The sequence below is a fragment of the Petromyzon marinus genome, unplaced genomic scaffold (genome assembly GCF_048934315.1).
Source record: "Petromyzon marinus isolate PM22_M1 ecotype Great Lakes invasive population unplaced genomic scaffold, UKy_Petmar_22M1.pri1.0 PM_G_Scaffold_10, whole genome shotgun sequence".
In the NCBI taxonomy this organism is placed as follows: Eukaryota; Metazoa; Chordata; class Hyperoartia; order Petromyzontiformes; family Petromyzontidae; genus Petromyzon; species Petromyzon marinus.
Window position 1 is genome coordinate 2733988 of NW_027422651.1, and position 20512 is coordinate 2754499.

Consider the following 20512-nt stretch of genomic DNA (forward strand, 5'->3'; position numbering starts at 1 on the left):
AAATCAAGTCTGCTTTTCCAAAGGCCGACCTTTCTGCTAAAAAGGAGAAATGTGTCTGTGATTGTATCTCTCGTGACAGAATTCAACCAGCGTTTCCAAGATTTTTCTGTCATTGAAAAACAAATCAAGCTGTTCTCGACCCCCTTCCTGGTGGATGCAGAAGTGGAAGAGAGTCTGCAGTTAGAACTGATTGAAATGCAATGTGATGATTCTCTGAAGAGTCAACATCAGCTTCTCTCCCTCCCTGACTTCTATCAGAGTTTGGATAATGCCAAGTTTCCTCTGATGAGACGCCACGCAAAAAGAATGATGAGCCTGTTCGGCTCAACATACATATGTGAACAAACATTTTCTCTGTTAAATCAGAACAAAAGCAGACTGAGAACCAGAATGACTGACAGCCATCTCTGTGAAGTCCTTCGTGTCTCAACCACCAAACTTTCTCCAGACATGTCAGCCATCCTTCAATCCAAAGGACAGCATCACTGCTCGCACTGAGTGCAATGTTCTTCACATTATAGGTGAGTTAGAAATACACACAGTATTCATGTGTCAATATGTCACCTCTAGTGTGTGGCCCGGCCTTTTGTTTATTTTTCTGTATTTGGCCCTCACTAAAAAAACTTTGGACACCACTGGTGTAGTGTATAGTAGTGTAGTGTATAGTACTGTAGTGTATAGTGTAGTGTATAATCGTGTTTATTGTAGTGTATAGTGTAGTTTATAGTGTAGTGTATAGTAGTGTATAGTGTAGTGTATAGTGTAGTGTATAGTTTAGTATACTAGTTATCAAGTGACTAGTGTAGCTAGCCAGGTGGTGACCACACAACAAGGACACTCAATTGATTTTGACAATGTTGCAGTGTTGTGTAAAACTAATTATTACTGGCAAAGACTAATTACAGAATCCATTGAAATTGAGAGGAATAAGAATAACTTTAATCGCTCTGACAGCTACAGGCTTAGTGCGGCCTGTAAGCTTATTAGTAAATAATACACATTACATTTTGATTTAAAGAATTACTAATCTACAACTCATTACTAATCATAACCAATGACTGATTACTAATCGATTATATAATTACAATACCCCCCCCCCGCCTCTAATCACTGCACCTGATATGAGTTAAGTGATGACATCACCCTGCTGCTCTATTTAAGACCGGAAGCAAGCGAGGGCTTTACCATTCTGGCGAATTGCCCGATGATGCTGGATGTATTTACCAGCGAAACGTCGTACTCAAACTGTAAATGTGGATTCACTCTTCAACACACCGGTGGGCTAAAGTAGTGCATTATTTGTTTTTTGTCAACGTGACACTTTTTTTGCTGATTGGCCGTGTCGGGTGGTGGAGGGTTACGACACATTTATAAATAATCGCGATCTAACCCAAAAACCTTTATTATGATCAATCAACATAGCCGAGGCTATCCGTGTCTCTGTCTCTCTCTCCCCGTGGTGAAGGTCCACACATTCAGAGTCAACAGCGGCACGCGCTTAGCATCTTTGACCGATAGACATTGACACACGTATTGTTGGTTCTTTCGGTAAAGTCACGTAGATAGAAAAAAAAAATACCAGATTAAATTCAACAAGATAAAGACCACTTGTTTTGCGATCTCAACGTCGTGGGTTTTTTGCTTTATTTTCAATTTTTTTATTTTCCATTTAATTTTATTATTTTATTTTCTATTTACGTGACTTTACCGAAAGAACCAAGGATATTAATTCCTGCAGTCACCAAAGTTTTAAGTCAAAACATTCACACACGTTGACAAAGCCTCACCTTGTGTTGTTGTGGGCAGGTCGCTTCTGATAACAAGAGCGGTATAGCAGCTCAAGCGTGCTTGGCCTGGTAACAAAAGAACGAAAAAAAACTGCGTGAATATTTACAATAAAACAAAGTTACAAAGTGGCGAGCCGGGTGAAGACAAATTAAACTTAAGCGAGATAATTAAAGTGAATGCAATCAGGCGAGGGCAGGAGGCAAGGTCCCGCGTGGCTAGGCCCCGCGTTGTAAAGTTCCAACCTGGACATCGATTCCCATGATCGCTGCTACTCAACTGACATCCCTACGAGAGCGGCTCTACCTTGGTAAACAACAACAACAACAACCACCACAACGACCACCATGAGAATTTCTCACCTCGGATTTCAGTGCAAGCGCGGATCGGCAGCCTCCTGTTACCTCGCGACGTCACGCGGGTAAGCAGGTAACATGACATCACTTCCGGGGTAAGAGACACGCCCCTCCCACAATGAGCGGCTCTGTAACTGAATAAATTATGTTAATGTCCTAGCCATATGTCGAGGAATGGGGCGTGGCTGCTGAACCCGTCGCAATAAACTCTCGATGGCTACAACGAAGACATTATGTTAATGAACCGCCAGTCACTTGGCGTACCTTTGCCCAAATAAGGATTGGCACTGGATTGATATCGGCAGTGACCCAAGCGGAGGTGACGTCACGCTCAAGAGCACCGTGAACGGGGTTGGGGGAGTGTGAATACCTTGGTGACATGACGTCACTAACGAGGTACACCTCCCGCTGGCACTTCATGCCGATGAGGTCATGCTGAGTGGTGACGTCACAGAGCGGGGATGGACTTTAAGTTGATTTAGATTCATTTTCCATTGCCCCCTCACTTGGGTGCGTGAACTCAGCAACAACAACGTGGACATTATTGTGTGTACAGTGTGTGTGTGCACACACTGTGTGTGTGTCCGTACACACAGTGTACGTACACACACACAGTGTACACACTGTGTGTGTACCCTGTTTGTGTCCACATTGAACCAAACCCCCGGCAAGGCCATCTACTTAATGACGAGAGAAAATTCACACGAAATGTCCTTTTCAATGAAGTCTTCCAGATGTAAATTGATACAAGCTTTTAATGAGGAAATAAAATCATCTAATTCAAAACACAACACAATTCAAAGATGTTTCATTTTAAAACTTCAAAAACGGAGCATGGGGTACTTGCGTGAATGCGTCCTTCGAGTGCAAATTTTGTGACTTTCCTGGCCTGAAGGCCGTCAATGTGTTGGACCCTTATTGGTGTACAGCGTCTCAACAACAGCAGTGGGGTTTGCTTCAACCGATGGTTACGAACATCCAGACGTGAATCAGCAAGGAGCATTTCTAGTCCCAGCTAGACAAAATCTACGTCAACACGTAAGACAAAACTACAATTTGTGTTGTAGAGAATGTACCTCCTCCTATACGTGTAACTTTCAAGTGGTATGCCTTGTAACTGATGAATGATCCGAGCATGCTACCTATTTCAAAGACAATGAGTTGCTCCAGAGGCAGACGCTTCGTGAAACACAAAAGTACCCTTTGACCTGTATCACAAGAACAACGGGTCTCACCCGAGTTCTCTGTACAGGTTACTTCCAAAACACACACGCACTTTGTCCTACCATCACTTATTCAATGTTTGACCCTCAGACAAAATGTTACATGCACACGCACAATCAGACAAGTATTCATTCTAAATCATTGACGGGCATATTAACAACATTGAATTACTGCAGCGAAATTGACTGCATCACGTTACATCGTATTAACAAGAAGTAATTTTACAAATACGCACCGTCTGCTTAACAGTGTATGTACAACGTACCATTGTTGCGTCATTCAAAACAAGTAGGCCATTGCATGCTGGCGTCTGGGTCAAAATGTAGCAAATTTAAAACATTACGCTACAAATAATAAATCACGGCGTTTCGATGGCAACACAAGCAATCGTCATCAGGTGGGACAAGCACAGCAGCAAGAAGAAGGAACTGCTGGAGTAGGCGCCTACTACTTCAGCAGTTTCTCTTGCTGTGGTTGTCTCACCTGATGACGATTGCTTGTGTTGTGATCTAAACGCCATGGTCTGTTATGTTTCTACCCACGTGGTGACTTTACCGAAATAACTCAAAAATGTGGATTCCTGCAGTCACGAAAGCTTCGAATCAAGATTGCCTACAAACTACACAACTGAGATGACGCATCAATCATCGCCCCCTACTGACAGGCTCTTGTCCACATGCAGGCTGGTGCAGGGCCACCACCGTATGCCACACAGGGGCAGCTGCTACTTGGGGATGCTCCTCGAGCGTTTCAGACGAAACACGAAACTCCGAATTGCTGAGGCGGTTAAGCGAGCAAAGCGTAAAAGCAATTATCATGAGAACATCGTGAATGCTTGAGAGCTTATTGGCTCTCGCTCCTGGTGAGAGATTGACCCAACCCACAGGTCCACAAAGACTGGCCGCTCTTACTCTGCAGGTTGAACCTAGGAGCTGAGTGTTCAACTTCACATTCTTGTCATTAAAGGTTTGTGACAAAGGTGCATCTATTGTAGCGACATTGTCTCTGGCTTACACATCTACCGGGTCTCCACTTGACTTTGTATTGTCTAGGAGCAAGTCCACCCACACCTCCACAAACTGCTGGGAGTTGCCTCGCTCTGCCTCAGTCAGAATTCTCCTCCTGCTTCACGTTGCCTCCATTTATGTGAAGGTCCCATTTTGGAGTTGAATCTTCATCTTCACATTTCACCTTCACTTCTTCGCTCTTCACCTTCACTTCTTCACATTTCACCTTCACTTTTTCGCTCTTCACCATCACCTCTTCCCTCTTCACCATCACCTCTTCATATTTCACCTCGATACCTTTAAAAGTGTCCAAGCTGGGATTTTCTTCCGGTTCGTGTTTCATGAGGGATGGGCTCATTGCGGCACTTTGACTTTCACAAGCTGATTTCAGACTCCACTCCTTGTGGATCTTCAGATGCTTCCGTGTTCTCTGGTGTACTTGAAGATTTTATGAATGTGCAAACGCCTTCCTGCAGAGTGCACCTGAAGGGTTTCTCTCCTGTTTGTGTTCTCTGGTGTACTTTAAGATGTGATGACTGTGAAAACATCATCCCACACAGAGCGCACCTCAAGGGTTTCTCTCCCGTGTGTGTTCTCTGGTGTACTTTAAGATGTGGTGACTGTGAAAACGCCTTCCCGCACAGAGTGCACTTGAAGGGTTTCTCTCCCGTGTGTGTTCTCTCGTGTACTTTAAGATGTGGTGACCGTGCAAACACCATCCCGCACAAAATGCACCTGAAGGGTTTCTCTCCTGTGTGTTCTCTGGTGTTTTTTAAGAACAGATGACAGTGAAAATGCCTTCCCACACACAGTGCACTTGAATGGTTTCTCTCCTGTGTGTGTTCTCTGGTGTTTTTTAAGAACAGTTGACTGTGAAAATGCCTTCCCACACACAGTGCACTTGAAGGGTTTCTCTCCCGTGTGTGTACTCAGGTGTCTTTGCAGACTTGATGAATGTGCAAACGCCTTCCCACACACAGTGCACCTGAAGGGTTTCTCTCCCGTGTGTGTTCTCTCGTGTACTTGAAGATTTGATGACCGTGCAAACATCACCCCGCACAAAATGCACCTGAAGGGTTTCTCTCCTGTGTGTGTTCTCTGGTGTTTTTTAAGAGCAGATGACAGTGAAAATGCCTTCCCACACACAGTGCACTTGAATGGTTTCTCTCCTGTGTGTGTTCTCTGGTGTTTTTTAAGAACAGTTGACTGTGAAAATGCCTTCCCACACACAGTGCACTTGAAGGGTTTCTCTCCCGTGTGTGTACTCTGGTGTCTTTGCAGACTTGATGAATGTGCAAACGCCCGGAGGGAATATTCTACGAGCCGACCCTAGGCCTACCGCTACCCAAGTCCGCAAATGCTCGCACGCCCCATCACGTACCTCGCGGCCGTGCTCACGGCGTCGCGCGGACGCCGTGAGAGTCGGAGGGACGAAGACGAAAGGGAACTTTGCCTATCGCCGCCTCGTAGCGGCGCTCGCCGGCGTCGCACGGATTCCGCGAGCGGCTCGAGAAGGCGGAGAGCGTCGCGTGCGACTCGTCGCCGCCGACCCGGCGAAACTTCGCGCGCCCAAACAATTTGAAGCCAACTCAGGGGCGCCGCAATGTGACTCGCTCCGCGAGGGTCGGCCATTCTCCTGGCGCCGGGAAACCGCGGGACTTTCATCCCAGAGACCCTTCGGATGAAAACCCGTCGTGCCGGGCAATCCCCCGCCAGAACGCTACGTGCGTGAGCTGCAGGTGCGTGCTCGGTGTGGGGGGGCACGGGGGAGTCGAGGCGATGGCAGAGTTGCTCCGAGACCGTGGCACCACAGCGGATCGGGAATTGCGTTGAAATCCGGCTCACACAAAAGCACAAAAGGGGCGACCCAACGGGGCCCCGAAATCAAATCGATTCGCCGAGTCGACAAATGTGCACATCGCCCCGGGGATGGCAACTGACAGTCGAGTACGGAAAATCGTGATGTGCACCGATTCTGTTTATGTGCGACACAACTTCACGCCACATGGTCCCACGGGGAAAGACGGTGGCATAAGTAAATACAAAAACGAACCAGTAAACCATTGGTGATTGATCAAAGCTATGAAGGCGATGATCCAGGAAAATTATATTATGATGCTGTGGTAAAAGGTAATAAGTTACTCTAAAGTGCATGGCCATGGAAACGTTGGTAATGATTAGGAAAAAGTCTGAAATATGTTGACATGTTAATCAGCAAATCAAATTAAATCCACAGAGGAGGGAAAGAAGGATCCCAAGCATGCGACACTCAGAACCAAAAGTGGCAGAGACTCGGCCGAGAGAGTGGAGAGAGAGAGAGGAAGATACTTTTCAGGACTTTATTTCCACTAAAAAGGTAACAAAAAAACATTACAGCAAAAAAACACCAAAATTTAAAATCAATAAAACATCAAACTCTTAACAGCGGTATGTGCATGAAATACAAATGGCACCGGGATAGAGGCTGTGGAAACGAGGCGGTGCACGGACATCTCCATGTGCAGCAAAGTTGTTCAAGGGTTTTTCAATTTTATAAAGAATCAAATGTTTTGACATCAGAATGCGATGTGAACAATATATTTTTCTCCCCTACATTTTCAAAACGAAATGGCATTGACATGTCAAACACCTGAGTTCGTTTTTTCAAGGATTCTGTTGTCGTAGCTACGTATGCAGTCTGCAAGTTTTTTATGTGGGCACGTGCAAATATTGTCTGGGTACATGAAAATTTTCCTTTGAAAATGTGTCCTAGACTATATATATTTGTAAGTTAATAAAAGTAGAATTGAAACATTAGCACAATGTAGATTTGTATGTTGTAGGGTAGAAATATATTTATCATAGCGATGATCTAACATTGGTTTAATACAATTTATATTTTTACTTAGAAAACTTTAGAAATGCAATAGACTAAATATAATGCTTGTGTTTTTAAAGAAAATAATATATTTACCAGGATTAAAGTTGTGCGAAATATGTTATAAAATGTGAGGCTTGGAGAATTGCATGCTGGGAATTAAATTGAGAAAGAAAGGGGTTAATGTATGGCTTGCAGAGCAGGCACACGTTACAGAGATTATTGACAAAACAGAATGCGATGTGAACAATATATATTTTTCTCCGCTACATTTTCAAAACGAAATGGCGTTGACATGTCAAACACCTGAATTAGTTTTTTCTTCAAGGATTCTGTTGTCGGTTTTCATTAAAGTGCAATGACAGGGGTAACACCTGCTGACATCACAGGGTGACACCTGCTGACATCACAGGGTGACACCTGCTGACATCACAGGGTGACACCTGCTGACATCACAGGGTAACACCTGCTGACATCACAGGGTGACACCTGCTGACATGACAGGGTGACACCTGCTGACATCACAGGGTACCACCTGCTGACATCACAGGGTGACACCTGCTGACATCACAGGGTGACTCCTGCTGACATGACAGGGTGACACCTGCTGACATCACACGGTGACACCTGCTGACATCACAGGGTGACACCTGCTGACTTGACAGGGTGACACCTGCTGGCCTGGCAAGGGCTTCAGGGGTATGGCCACAGAGGTAACAACCAATCAGGGAAGGAGGCACATCTGGGGCAAGGGCAACAGGTGGGGCTAGCTGAGTTACTCCGGTCACCTGCTCGAAGGGTTCCACGAGAGGGCGTGGCTGGAGGCGGGGCCTAGCCACGCCTCTGGCCATGCCCTCTCGTGTAACCTGCTCGAAGGTTCCACGAGAGGGCGTGGCCGGAGGCGGGGGATTCGCATTGCTGAGGATGTTGTAGGCGAGCTGACACGCCACCTCCCGTGCTCCCTCCTCGCTGGAGCTCAGAAATTTGGGGAAGATGCCGGCGCCTTCTCCCACCCCAGGAATCGACATCTTATAGAGGAGGCCCACGGGTATCCCGGGCTCCGAGTAAGCGTGCAGCTCGAATATTGGGTAGCTGACGCCGGCGGTCCGGCACAGCATCCGCAGCCGCACCTCCCACGACAGCATGGCCGCCTCCGGCAGCGCCTCGAGAGCAATGGGCATGGGCCGCAGGTGGAGAGGTACCCACCACAGTTGCATGCGTGCCCCCCAGCCCCCAAATTGGCTTTGTGCGGCTTTGCCGGTGCCCGTGCACTCCGGCTGCAGCAGGTCTGGCACCGCCGCCTCCTTCTCCTCCTCGTCTTCCGTTGTCGCAGCCGCAGCCACCGTGTCCCACTCCGGGATGGCCCAGTCCACCTTGATGGTCCGGCCCCATAGCTGGAAGTTGATTCGAAGGAGCTCCCGCCGGGCCATGGCGGCCGCGCGATGGCTCCCGTACTCGATGAACGCGTAGCCTCGGTTGAGGGTTTTGTCCCGGTAACAGACGCTCATCTTGACGTCCACCACGCCCTCCGTGGCACCGCTCATCGCCATCATCACCTCCGCTCGCTTCTTGTCCTTTGGCAGGCCCCCAATTAAGAGGCAGCGATTGTCCACGCTGAAGTGGACTCCAATGCGGCATCCGGGACGGATCTCGAATTTGTTGAGTTTCTTGACGGCATCCATGGCTTGGGCGCGTGGCGTAGGTAGCGAATGCGTAGCCGCGGTTCTCTCCGCTAAACTCCATCATGAGGCGGAGCTGGTAGAGATTCCCCACCATCTCCAGCACGAGCACCAGCTCATCCTCGTAGAGGTCGCGCGGGATCCTCCCCAGAAACACCTCGCAACCACGGGCGGGACGGGGCCCCTGCCAGTCGGGCGGTGGTCCGATCTTCCTCTGTCCGTTCTCCTGGACGATGTTGTACCCTGTGCACAACATGAGGTCCGGCAGGACCTTCATACAGGCCATGCCGAGCACCGATGGTTTGGCTGCTACGGTGGTGCTGGGGCAGCGGCTTGGGGCCCGGTGGAGCCCTTGACACTCCGCGCGGTCGCCTCGTGCCGACAAAGCCACGGGGGGAATCAGCTCCTGAAAAGCCAAATCCCCGGCAGGAACTCGCTCGGCCCAAACCTACAGGCCAGCAGTGAAGAGAGGAAGAGAGAGAGTGGAGACGGATGGAGAAAGAGAGACGCGTTTGTTCGGTCCATGGGCCTAAATGTGACGTTAGCGTAGCCTGTGCAGTATGCATACAGCGCTTTTGTCAATCCACTGCTGGATGAAGCCCTCCCCCACATTGCACAGAGGAAACAAGAAACACAAACTCACACGGTTCCCAGCATGCGTGTGTTTGTCCTCGGAAATGTTCACCGAGCGATGATTTTGCATTTCGAGCGGCGCTCACGAGGCGGCGTTTGACTTCGCGCGGTGAACTTCGCCCGTGATGACGTCACTGGGCACGACAGGAGAGGTCGTCACTGACTTTTAGCGCCAGTTTTTCCCCCCCATCCAATAGTCCATGAGACGCTTCAAAATGAGACCGTTTTGCCGGTATCAAAGTATGACAAAATAAGAATAGATTTGATCCTTTTTTGGCAATAAAACGGGTGTTTAGATGTTCAAACACCAAACAGAAACCTTCTTCAATGAATCCTAAGATCTGTTTTATTGCCAGAAAGGATACAACCTATTCTTATTTTTTCATAGCCCATGAGATGTCTCCTTTGTCGGTACCACGTGAGGTGGCCTAAATTGAGCAGTTTCAATTTCTCTACGTGGCCAGTGATAAACAAATGCAATGAGTGAGACTATCAAGTAATTTACTTTCATTTTCCATCCAAATAAATGGGTACGACTGAAGTCTTGCTACCTTAGGTGATACCGAGTTCTGCTCTGGACCACGAGTGGGCCGTGTAATCAATTGTGGCCAGTTTTCAACATTGTTAGGTCCCTAACAGCAACAGAGCTGTTGTGCTACAATTGTGTTCATATTGGATCATCTTTACAACACAGCAGACATGCAGACAGATCTAATGCTTAATGCTTTCAACCCTCATTGTTGAAATGTGAGTTTACTTGCAAATGGAATCATAGTCCCAAATCATGACCGCAGAATGGTTGGAGTGAGTTGTTGGGGAGGGTGGTGGGTCGGGGGTTGAATTGCCATCATCAAAGCAGCACACGCCCCCCACCTTATGAACCACACAGAGTAATCATGCGAGCCAGACGTTGTATAGAAATGAGTATTGTTGTTAGTGTAGCGTTCACCAAAACGATCCAGCATATGTTTTATTTGGTCACGCCATTCATATCTAGATATTCATTTTGCATGTTTCAGAGTGGGCCGATTCATCTTTGATCGGTAGCTTTGCAACTGTTGTGACATTGCCTACACAATTAACTCTGCGGTGGAGAATAGTGCAAGTGGTGTGTGTGTGTGTGATTATTATACATGACGACAGTGGTGTAGCTTGTACAGAATAAGTTAACACGATTCTTAATTTAGAGAGCATCTACATGCAACCGAATCTCACGACGCTATACCACAACAGACGCGTGCACCTAACCGGTAACAACGAGGCGTGATATTTGTCCGGTATTTTAAGAGAGAGACGGCCATAGGCAGAGAAGAGGAGGAAATGTATTTAGCTTGGACTTGGACAGATGGTTGAGGGAAGTAAGTTCCAGATCTTGGAGGCAGCAAGAGGAGAAGGCGAGGCAAATGACGAATCGAGGGTTGACCTCTACACAAGGAGAAGGTCAACTCGCCGCTTCGATCAGAAAGCTTCGGCTCCTGCAGCGCAGAGCGCACGGAGGCGGTGCCTGGTGTAAGAGGGGAGATGAGGCTTGCACGTTGGAACCGGCGACAGTTGAATCCACATTCAGAGACGTTCGATTTGTGTACAGGATACATCATGTGAGAGCCCGGAGTGCAGCGGAGGGGGGCGAGGCTGATTCATGTGGCCTCAGAGGAACGCCGTGAGCCTCAACCGGTCCGTCATCAGCCTCAGCCGTGGTCTATCCGCTGCGGGGTGAAGGGCACCCCCCTCGTGAGGCGTTCACGGTACTGCAAGGGCCACGTTACACTTCACTCCTGCGTCATGAAGCGATCCCGTAGCTCCGTCTCTACACGGGTTGAGCCAGACGTGGGCAAAGGACGGCCCGTTGGGCTTTTTAATCCGGCCTGCCGAACTTGTCCAAATATTATTGTTGTTGTTAAATAAAATTTTACCTTTCTCCTGTAATGCCCCCGTTTCCCAGATTAGACGGCGCACTTTGACCGGGAGTGCGGTAATTGTTTTGGGCGCAGGCCTCAGACGTTTTCGTGATGTTTGATCAGTCACGTTACGACACGTTTTTGTGTCGTACATGTTCATGCAATTTGTTAAAATTGCCTTGCAAATGAACACTTTGCTACCTGTTAAAGGCCAAATCCTTCCACATAATGATTTTTAACGCCGTCATTTATATTTAGTTCACGCAAACGCTCCGTCCGTCTGTTCCTGGCCCGGCACCCTCTTGTCAAATTTTAGAACCCATTGGTGGCACCGTGAGTCAAGAAATTTGCCCACCCCTGGGTTGGACTCTCGGGCGCGCTCTGCGTTCCTCTGGCTGCCACTCGGACTGGAAGAGTCACACTCCGACTCGGTGCATCACACAGCCTTGAGAACAACGTTTAAACTATATTCTTAGCTCTTTCGCTAAAGTCACGTTGAAGGAGAAACAATAAAATAATATTGTTTTATAAACATTATGAGACCTCCTTTGCCAGTAACAAGATATAGGAATAGGTTTTACCCTTTTAACTGGCACAAAAACTGACACCTTTATTCAAGGCATCATGTTTGCAATAACCACAACACAAGCAGTCAAAATGCAAACAAAAAAGACAACTCTGATAATAATATTGGCACTGTCCTTGAATTTGATTGGTCCACACCTGAGACGGCTTTTCTTAGAGCCCAGTCTCCACTGGTGTTGGACCAGAAGACGCCAAAATTCAAGGACAGTGCATATTATTATCAGAGTTGTCTTTTTTGTTTGCATTTTGACTGCTTGTGTTGTGGTTATTGCAAACATGCCTTGAATAAAGGTGTCAGTTTTTGTGTCAATTAAAAGGGTAAAACCTATTCCTATATGTTTTATATATATTATTATTTTATTGTTTCTCTTCAATGTGACTTTACCTGAAAGAGCTGAGAATATGAATTACTGCAGTCACGAAAGCTTTAAATCAAAATGTAACGTTTAAACCATTTCGTGGAAGTTGTTTTTGCTCTTGTCAGTAGGCGCATCTCTACACACTTTCAATGTCCTGCAACTGGCGGCGGCCTTGGGCTGCGGTCGTCTTTGCAACAGAGCTGCACTAAGCTCAGTGGGCTTCTTCAGCAGCTGCTGAGACTCAAGTCTGTAACGTGGATGAAGCAGCGGTGCAGTGGTTAGAACACTGAGCCATGACCCCATCCACCTGAGTTTAACTCCCACAATGGATAACATCAGTGGCCAATTACATAGGAACCTTGCCCTGTTCTGTCCCACCCGACATCCCCACCACCACCATCAACATCACCACCACCACCAACATCATCACCACCACCGCCATCATCATCACCAACATCACCACCACCAACATCCCCACCACCGCCAACATCACCACCACCAACATCACCACCACCAACATCACCACCAACATCACCATCACCACCACCACCAACATCACCACCACCACATCACCACCACCACCAACATCACCATCACCACCACCAACATCACCACCACCAACATCACCACCATCAACATCATCACCACCAACATCACCACCACCACCAACATCACCACCACCATCGCCACCACCAACATCACCACCACCACCAACATTATCACCACCACCAACATCACCACCACCACCAACATCACCACCATCACCATCACCACCACCATCACCACCACCAACATCACCACCACCACCATCACCACCAACATCACCATCACCACCACCAACATCACCATCAGCACCAACATCACCACCACCAATATCACCACCACCAACATCACCACCACCAACATCACCACCACCACCACCAACATCACCAGCACCACCAACATCACCATCACCACCACCACCAACATCACCACCAACATCACCATCACCACCACCAACATCACCACCAACATCACCACCACCACCAACATCACCACCAACATCACCACCAACATCACCACCACCACCAACATCACCACCACCACCACCAACATCACCACCACCAACATCACCACCACCATCAACATCACCACCAACATCATCACCACCACCAACATCATCACCATCACCACCACCACCACCAACATCACCACCACCACCAACATCACCACCACCATTACCACCACCAACATCACCACCAACATCACCACCACCACCATCACCACCACCAACATCACCACCACCACCACCAGCATCACCACCACCACCACCATCACCCCCACCACCACCAACATCACCACCACCAACATCACCACCACCAACAACACCACCACCAACAACACCACCAACACCACCAACATCACCACCAACATCACCACCACCAACATCACCACCACCACCATCACCACCAACATCACCACCACCATCACGACCACCACCAACATCACCACCACCACCATCACCACCACCACCAACATCACCACCACCACCACCATCACCACCACCACCAACATCACCACCACCAACATCACCACCACCAACACCACCAACAACACCACCAACACCACCAACATCACCACCAACATCACCACCACCAACATCACCACCAACATCACCACCACCATCGCCACCACCAACATCACCACCACCACCACCAACATTATCACCACCACCACCAACATCACCACCACCACCACCATCACCACCACCAACATCACCACCACCATCACCACCAACATCACCATCACCACCAACATCACCATCAGCACCAACATCACCACCACCAACATCACCACCACCACCAACATCACCAGCACCATCACCATCACCACCACCACCACCAACATCACCACCAACATCACCATCACCACCACCAACATCACCACCACCACCAACATCACCACCAACATCACCACCACCAACATCACCACCACCACCAACATCACCACCACCACCACCAACATCACCACCACCAACATCACCACCACCATCAACATCACCACCAACATCATCACCACCACCAACATCATCACCATCACCACCACCACCAACATCACCACCACCACCACCAACATCACCACCACCATTACCACCACCAACATCACCACCAACATCACCACCAACATCACCACCACCAACAACACCACCACCAACAACACCACCAACACCACCAACATCACCACCAACATCACCACCACCACAATCACCACCAACATCACCACCACCAACATCACGACCACCACCAACATCACCACCACCAACATCACGACCACCACCAACATCACCACCACCACCACCATCACCACCATCACCACCACCACCAATATCACCACCACCACCACCATCACCACCACCACCACCAACATCACCACCACCAACATCACCACCACCAACACCACCAACAACACCACCAACATCACCACCACCAACATCACCACCACCATCATCACCACCACCACCAACATCACCACCACCACCACCAACATCACGACCACCACCAACATCACCACCACCACCATCACCACCACCACCATCACCACCACCATCACCACCACCACCACCAACATCACCACCACCACCAACATCACCACCACCAACATCACCACCAACACCACCACCATCACCACCACCACCACCAACATCACCACCATCACCACCAACATCACCACCACCACCATCACCACCACCAACATCACCACCACCACCATCACCACCACTATCACCACCATCACCAACATCACCACCAACACCACCACCACCAACATCACCACCATCACCACCACCACCAACATCACCACCACTAACATCACCATCACCACCACCAACATCACCACCACCATCACCACCACCAACATCAACACCACCACCATCACCACCACCACCATCACCACCACCAACATCACCACCACCACCAACATCACCACCACCAACATCACCACCATCATCACCACCACCAACATCACCACCAACATCCCCACCACCACCACCACCAACATCACCACCACCAACATCACCACCAACATCACCACCACCAACATCACCACCACCACCAACACCACCACCACCAACATCACCACCACCATCACCGACATCACCACCAACATCCCCACCACCACCAACATCACCACCACCATCACCACCACCAGCATCACCACCAAAATCACAATCACCACCAACATCACCACCACCATCATCACCACCACCATCACCACCACCATCACCACCACCACCATCAACATCACCACCATCACCACCACCAACATCACCACCATCACCATCACCACCATCACCACCACCAACAACACCACCACCAACATCACCACCACCACCACCAACATCACCACCACCAACATCACCACCATCACCACCATCACCACCAACAACACCACCACCAACATCACCACCACCATCACCACCACCATCACCACCACCATCAAAGACAAACTATAGAGATGCCCCCCCCCCCCCCCCACCGTACGAGCCCTGGAACGAGACCCTTGGGGGGCGAGCCGCTGTTCAGTCTCCAGCAGCAGCAGCCGCCGCGTGACGCACGATGGGGTGACCAAGCGCCTGAGCGCGCGGCCGCCTTTGTCTCCCCAGCGAGCCCCAGGCGGCCAACATCGCCAGCCTGGGCCGGGTGAGCAATCTAGCCGAGACCGGCGACACTCCCGGGGACCAGGCCTCACTACGGCACTTACCGGCGCAAAGCTCCTGTAGGTGTTTGGGGAGGGGGGGGTCTTGATGAGGTTACACACGAAACTATTTCCTAGTGCGCTGGTGGAAGAGGAGGTCGCTTATGTCCGACGTTCCGTGTCACTGCCACGGACGGGTGACTTGCGCGCGTGCCTGTGATCGCGTCAGAGGCCTTAGCTTGACGCTTTCAGAAAACGTAGCGCGGATAGGCGATCACGTGGGGGCGGGCGAGGCTCAGATTCCGTAGAACTGATAAGCACTGCCCGTAGACTCAGCACTGCCCATAGACTCATCACTGCCCATTCGCTAGGAGAAAACCCCAATAAGCTGAAATAGAAACAGAATAAACTTAGAGAGAAACCCGCGAAACGTAAAAAGCTATTGAATGCATGGCTGTGTGTGCTGCTTTGCATTGTCGTAGCTACGTATGCATTCTGCAAGTTTTTTTTATTTGGGCACGTGCAAATATTGTCTGGATACATGAAAATATTTCTTTGAAAATGTGTCCTAGACAGTATATTTGTAAGTGTGTGAGTTAATAAAAGTAGAATTGAAACATTAGCACAATGTAGATTTGTATATTATAGGGTAGAAATGTATTTATGATCTAATATTGGTTAAATACAATTTATATTTTTACTTAGAATACTTTGCAATGCAATAGACTAAATATAATGCTCGTGTTTTTAAAGAAAATAATATATACTTAGCTCTTTCGGTTAAGTCATGTTGAATTACTGCAGTCACGAAAGCTTCAAATCAGAAAAAAATATATTTACCAGGATAAAAGTTGAGCGAAATGTTATAAAATCTGAGGCTTGGAGAATTGCAAGCTGGGAATTAAATTGAGACATGGAAACGTTGGTAATGATCAGGAAAATGCCCTAACAAAACAGGGAAGTCTGAAACATGTTGGCGTGTAAATCAGAATATCAAATTAAATCCACAGAGGAGGGAAAGAAGGATCCCAAGCATGCGACACTCAGAACCAAAAGTGGCAGAGACTCGGCCGAGAGAGTGGAGAGAGAGAGAGGAAGAGACTTTTCAGGACTTTATTTCCACTAAAAAAGTAACAAAAAAACATTACAGGAGAATAACACCTAAATTGAAAATCAATAAAACATCAAACTCTTAACAGCGGTATGTGCATGAAATACAAATGGCACCGGGATAGAGGCTGTAGAAACGAGGCGGTGCACGGACATCTCCGTGTGCAGCAAAGTTGTTCAAGGGTTTTTCAATTTTATAAAGAATCAAATGTTTTGACATCAGAATGCGATGTGCACAATATATATATTTTTCCCCCCTACATTTTCAAAACGAAATGACGTTGACATGTCAAACACCTGAATTCGTTTTTTCTTCAAGGATTCTGTTGCCGTAGCTACGTATGCAGTCTACAAGTTTTTTACGTGGCCACGTGCAAATATTGTCTGGGTACATGAAAATATTTCTTTTAAAATGTGTCCTAGGCTCTATATTTGTAAGTTAATAAAAGTAGAATTGAAACATTAGCACAATGTAGATTTGTATATTGTAGGGTAGAAATATATTTATCATAGCGATTATCTAATATCTAATATTGGTTTAATACAATTTATATTTTTACTTAGAATACATTAGCCATGCAATAGACTAAATATAATGCTTGTGTTTTTAAAGAAAATAATATATCTACCAGGATTAAAGTTGTGCGAAATGTTACAAAATCTGAGGCTTGGAGAATTGCATGCTGGGAATGAAATTGAGACAGAAAGGGGTTAATGCATGGCTTGCAGAGGAGGCGCACGTTACAGAGATTATTGACAAAACAGAATGCGATGTGAACAAAATATATTTTTCTCCCGTACATTTTCAAAAACGAAATGGCGTTGACATGTCAAACACGTGAATTCGTTTTTTCTTCAAGGATTCTGTTGTCGGCTTTCATTAAAGTGCAATGACAGGGTGACACCTGCTGACATCACAGGGTGACACCTGCTGACATCACAGGGTAACACCTGCTGACATCACAGGGTGACACCTGCTGACATGACAGGGTGACACCTGCTGACATCACAGGGTGACACCTGCTGACATCACAGGGTGACACCTGCTGACATGACAGGGTGACACCTGCTGACATGACAGGGTGACACCCGCTGGCCTGGCAAGGGCTTCACGGGTACGGCCACAGAGGTAACAACCAATCAGGGAAGGAGGCGCATCTGGGGCAAAGGCAACAGGTGGGGCTAGCCGAGTTACTCCGGTCACCTGCTCGAAAGGTTCCACGAGAGGGCGTGGCCGGAGGCGGGGCCTAGCCACGCCTCTGGCCACGCCCTCTCGTGTAACCTGCTCGAAGGTTCCACGAAAGCGTGGCCGGAGGTGGGGGATTCGCATTGCTGAGGATGTTGTAGGCGAGCTGACACGCCACCTCCCGTGCTCCCTCCTCGATGGAGCTCAGAAATTCGGGGAAGATGCCGGCGCCTTCTCCCACCCCAGGAATCGACATCTTATAGAGGAGGCCCACGGGTATCCCGGGCTCCGAGTAAGCGTGCAGCTCGAAGATTGGGTAGCTGATGCCGGCGGTCCGGCACAGCATCCGCAGCCGCACCTCCCACGACAGCATGGCCGCCTCCGGCAGCGCCTCGAGAGCAACGGGCATGGGCCGCAGGTGGAGAGGTACCCACCACAGCTGCATGCGTGCCCCCCAGCCCCCAAATTGGCTTTGTGCGGCTTTGCCGGTGCCCGTGCACTCCGGCTGCAGCAGGTCTGGCACCGCCGCCTCCTTCTCCTCACGGTCTTCCGTTGTCGCAGCCGCAGCCACCGTGTCCCACTCCGGGATGGCCCAGTCCACCTTGATGGTCCGGCCCCATAGCTGGAAGTTGATTCGAAGGAGCTTCCGCCGGGCCATGGCGGCCGCGCGATGGCTCCCGTACTCGATGAACGCGTAGCCTTGGTTGAGGGTTTTGTCCCGGTAACAGACGCTCATCTTGACGTCCACCACGCCCTCCGTGGCACCGCTCATCGCCATCATCACCTCCGCTCGCTTCTTGTCCTTTGGCAGCCCCCCAATGAAGAGGCGGCGATTGTCCATGCTGAAGCAGACTCCAATGCGGCGTCCGGGACGGATCTCTAATTTGTTGAGTTTCTTGACGGCATCCGTGGCTTCGGCGTGCGTGGCGTAGGTAGCGAACGCGTAGCCGCGGTTCTCTCCGCTATAATCCATCATGAGGCGGAGCTGGTAGAGCTTCCCCACCGTCTCCAGCATGGGCACCAGCTCATCCTCGTAGAGGTCGCGCGGGATCCTCCCCAGAAACACCTCGCAGCCACGGGCAGGAGGGGGCCCCTGCCAGTCGGGCGGCGGTCCGAACTTCCTCTGCCCGTTCTCCTGGACGATGTTGTACCCCGTGCGCAAAATGCGATCCGGCAAGACCTTCATATAGGCCATGCCGAGCACCGGTGGTTTGGCTACTACGGTGGTGCTGGGGCAGCGGCTTGGGGCCCGGTGGAGCCCTTGACACTCCGCGCGGTCGCCTCGTGCCGACAAAGCCACGGGGGGAATCAGCTCCTGAAAAGCCAAATCCCCGGCAGGAACTCGCTCTGCCCAAACCTAAAGGCCAGCCGTGAAGAGAGGAAGAGAGAGAGAGTGGAGACGGATGGAGAAAGAGAGACGCGTTTGTTCGGTCCGTGGGCCTAAATGTGACATTAGCGTAGCCTGTGCAGTATGCATTCAGCGCTTTTGTCAATCCACTGCTGGATGAAGCCCTCCCCCACATTGCGCAGAGGAAACAAGAAACACAAACTCACACGGTTCCCGGCATGCGTTTGTTTGTCCTCAGAAATGTTCACCGAGCGATGATTTTGCGTTTCGAGCGGCGCTCACTTCCCGCGGTGAACTTCGCCCGTGATGACGTCATTGGGCACAACAGGAGAGGTCGGCACTGACTTTTAGCGCCGTTTTTTTTCTCCCCATCCAATAGTCCATGAGACGCTTCAAAATGAGACCGTTTTGCCGGTATCAAAGTATGACAAAATAAGAAGAGATTTGATCCTTTTTTGGCAACAAAACGGGTGTTTAGATGTTCAAACACCAAACAGAAACCTTTTTCAATGAATCTTAAGATCTGTTTTATTGCCAGAAAGGATACAACCTATTCTTATTTTTTCATAGCCCATGAGATGTCTCCTTTGTCGGTACCACGTGATGTGGCCTAAGTTGAGCAGTTGCAATTTATCTACGTGGCCAGTGATAAATAAATTCAATGAGTGAGACTATCAAGTAATTTACTTTCATTTTCCATCCAAATAAATGGGTACGACTGAAGTGTTGCTACCTTAGGTGGTACCGAGTTCTGCTCTGGACCATGAGTGGGCCGTGTAATAAATTTTGGCAGTTTTCAACATTGTTAGGTCC

The 20512-nt window shown here is 49.0% G+C and overlaps 1 protein-coding gene across 1 annotated transcript; it reads right to left on the bottom strand.

Moving 5' to 3' along the window:
• Positions 1–4089: 4089 nt before the first annotated feature.
• LOC142908631 (uncharacterized) lies at positions 4090–16294 on the bottom strand. Its single transcript, XM_076059398.1, has 3 exons — positions 16122–16294; positions 7819–9356; positions 4090–4142 (listed from the first exon to the last, which is right to left on the bottom strand). The coding sequence occupies exons 2-3, from the start codon at positions 8909–8911 to the stop codon at positions 4090–4092; spliced, it is 1146 nt and encodes a 381-aa protein (XP_075915513.1). The 5' UTR covers positions 8912–9356; positions 16122–16294.
• Positions 16295–20512: the final 4218 nt, after the last annotated feature.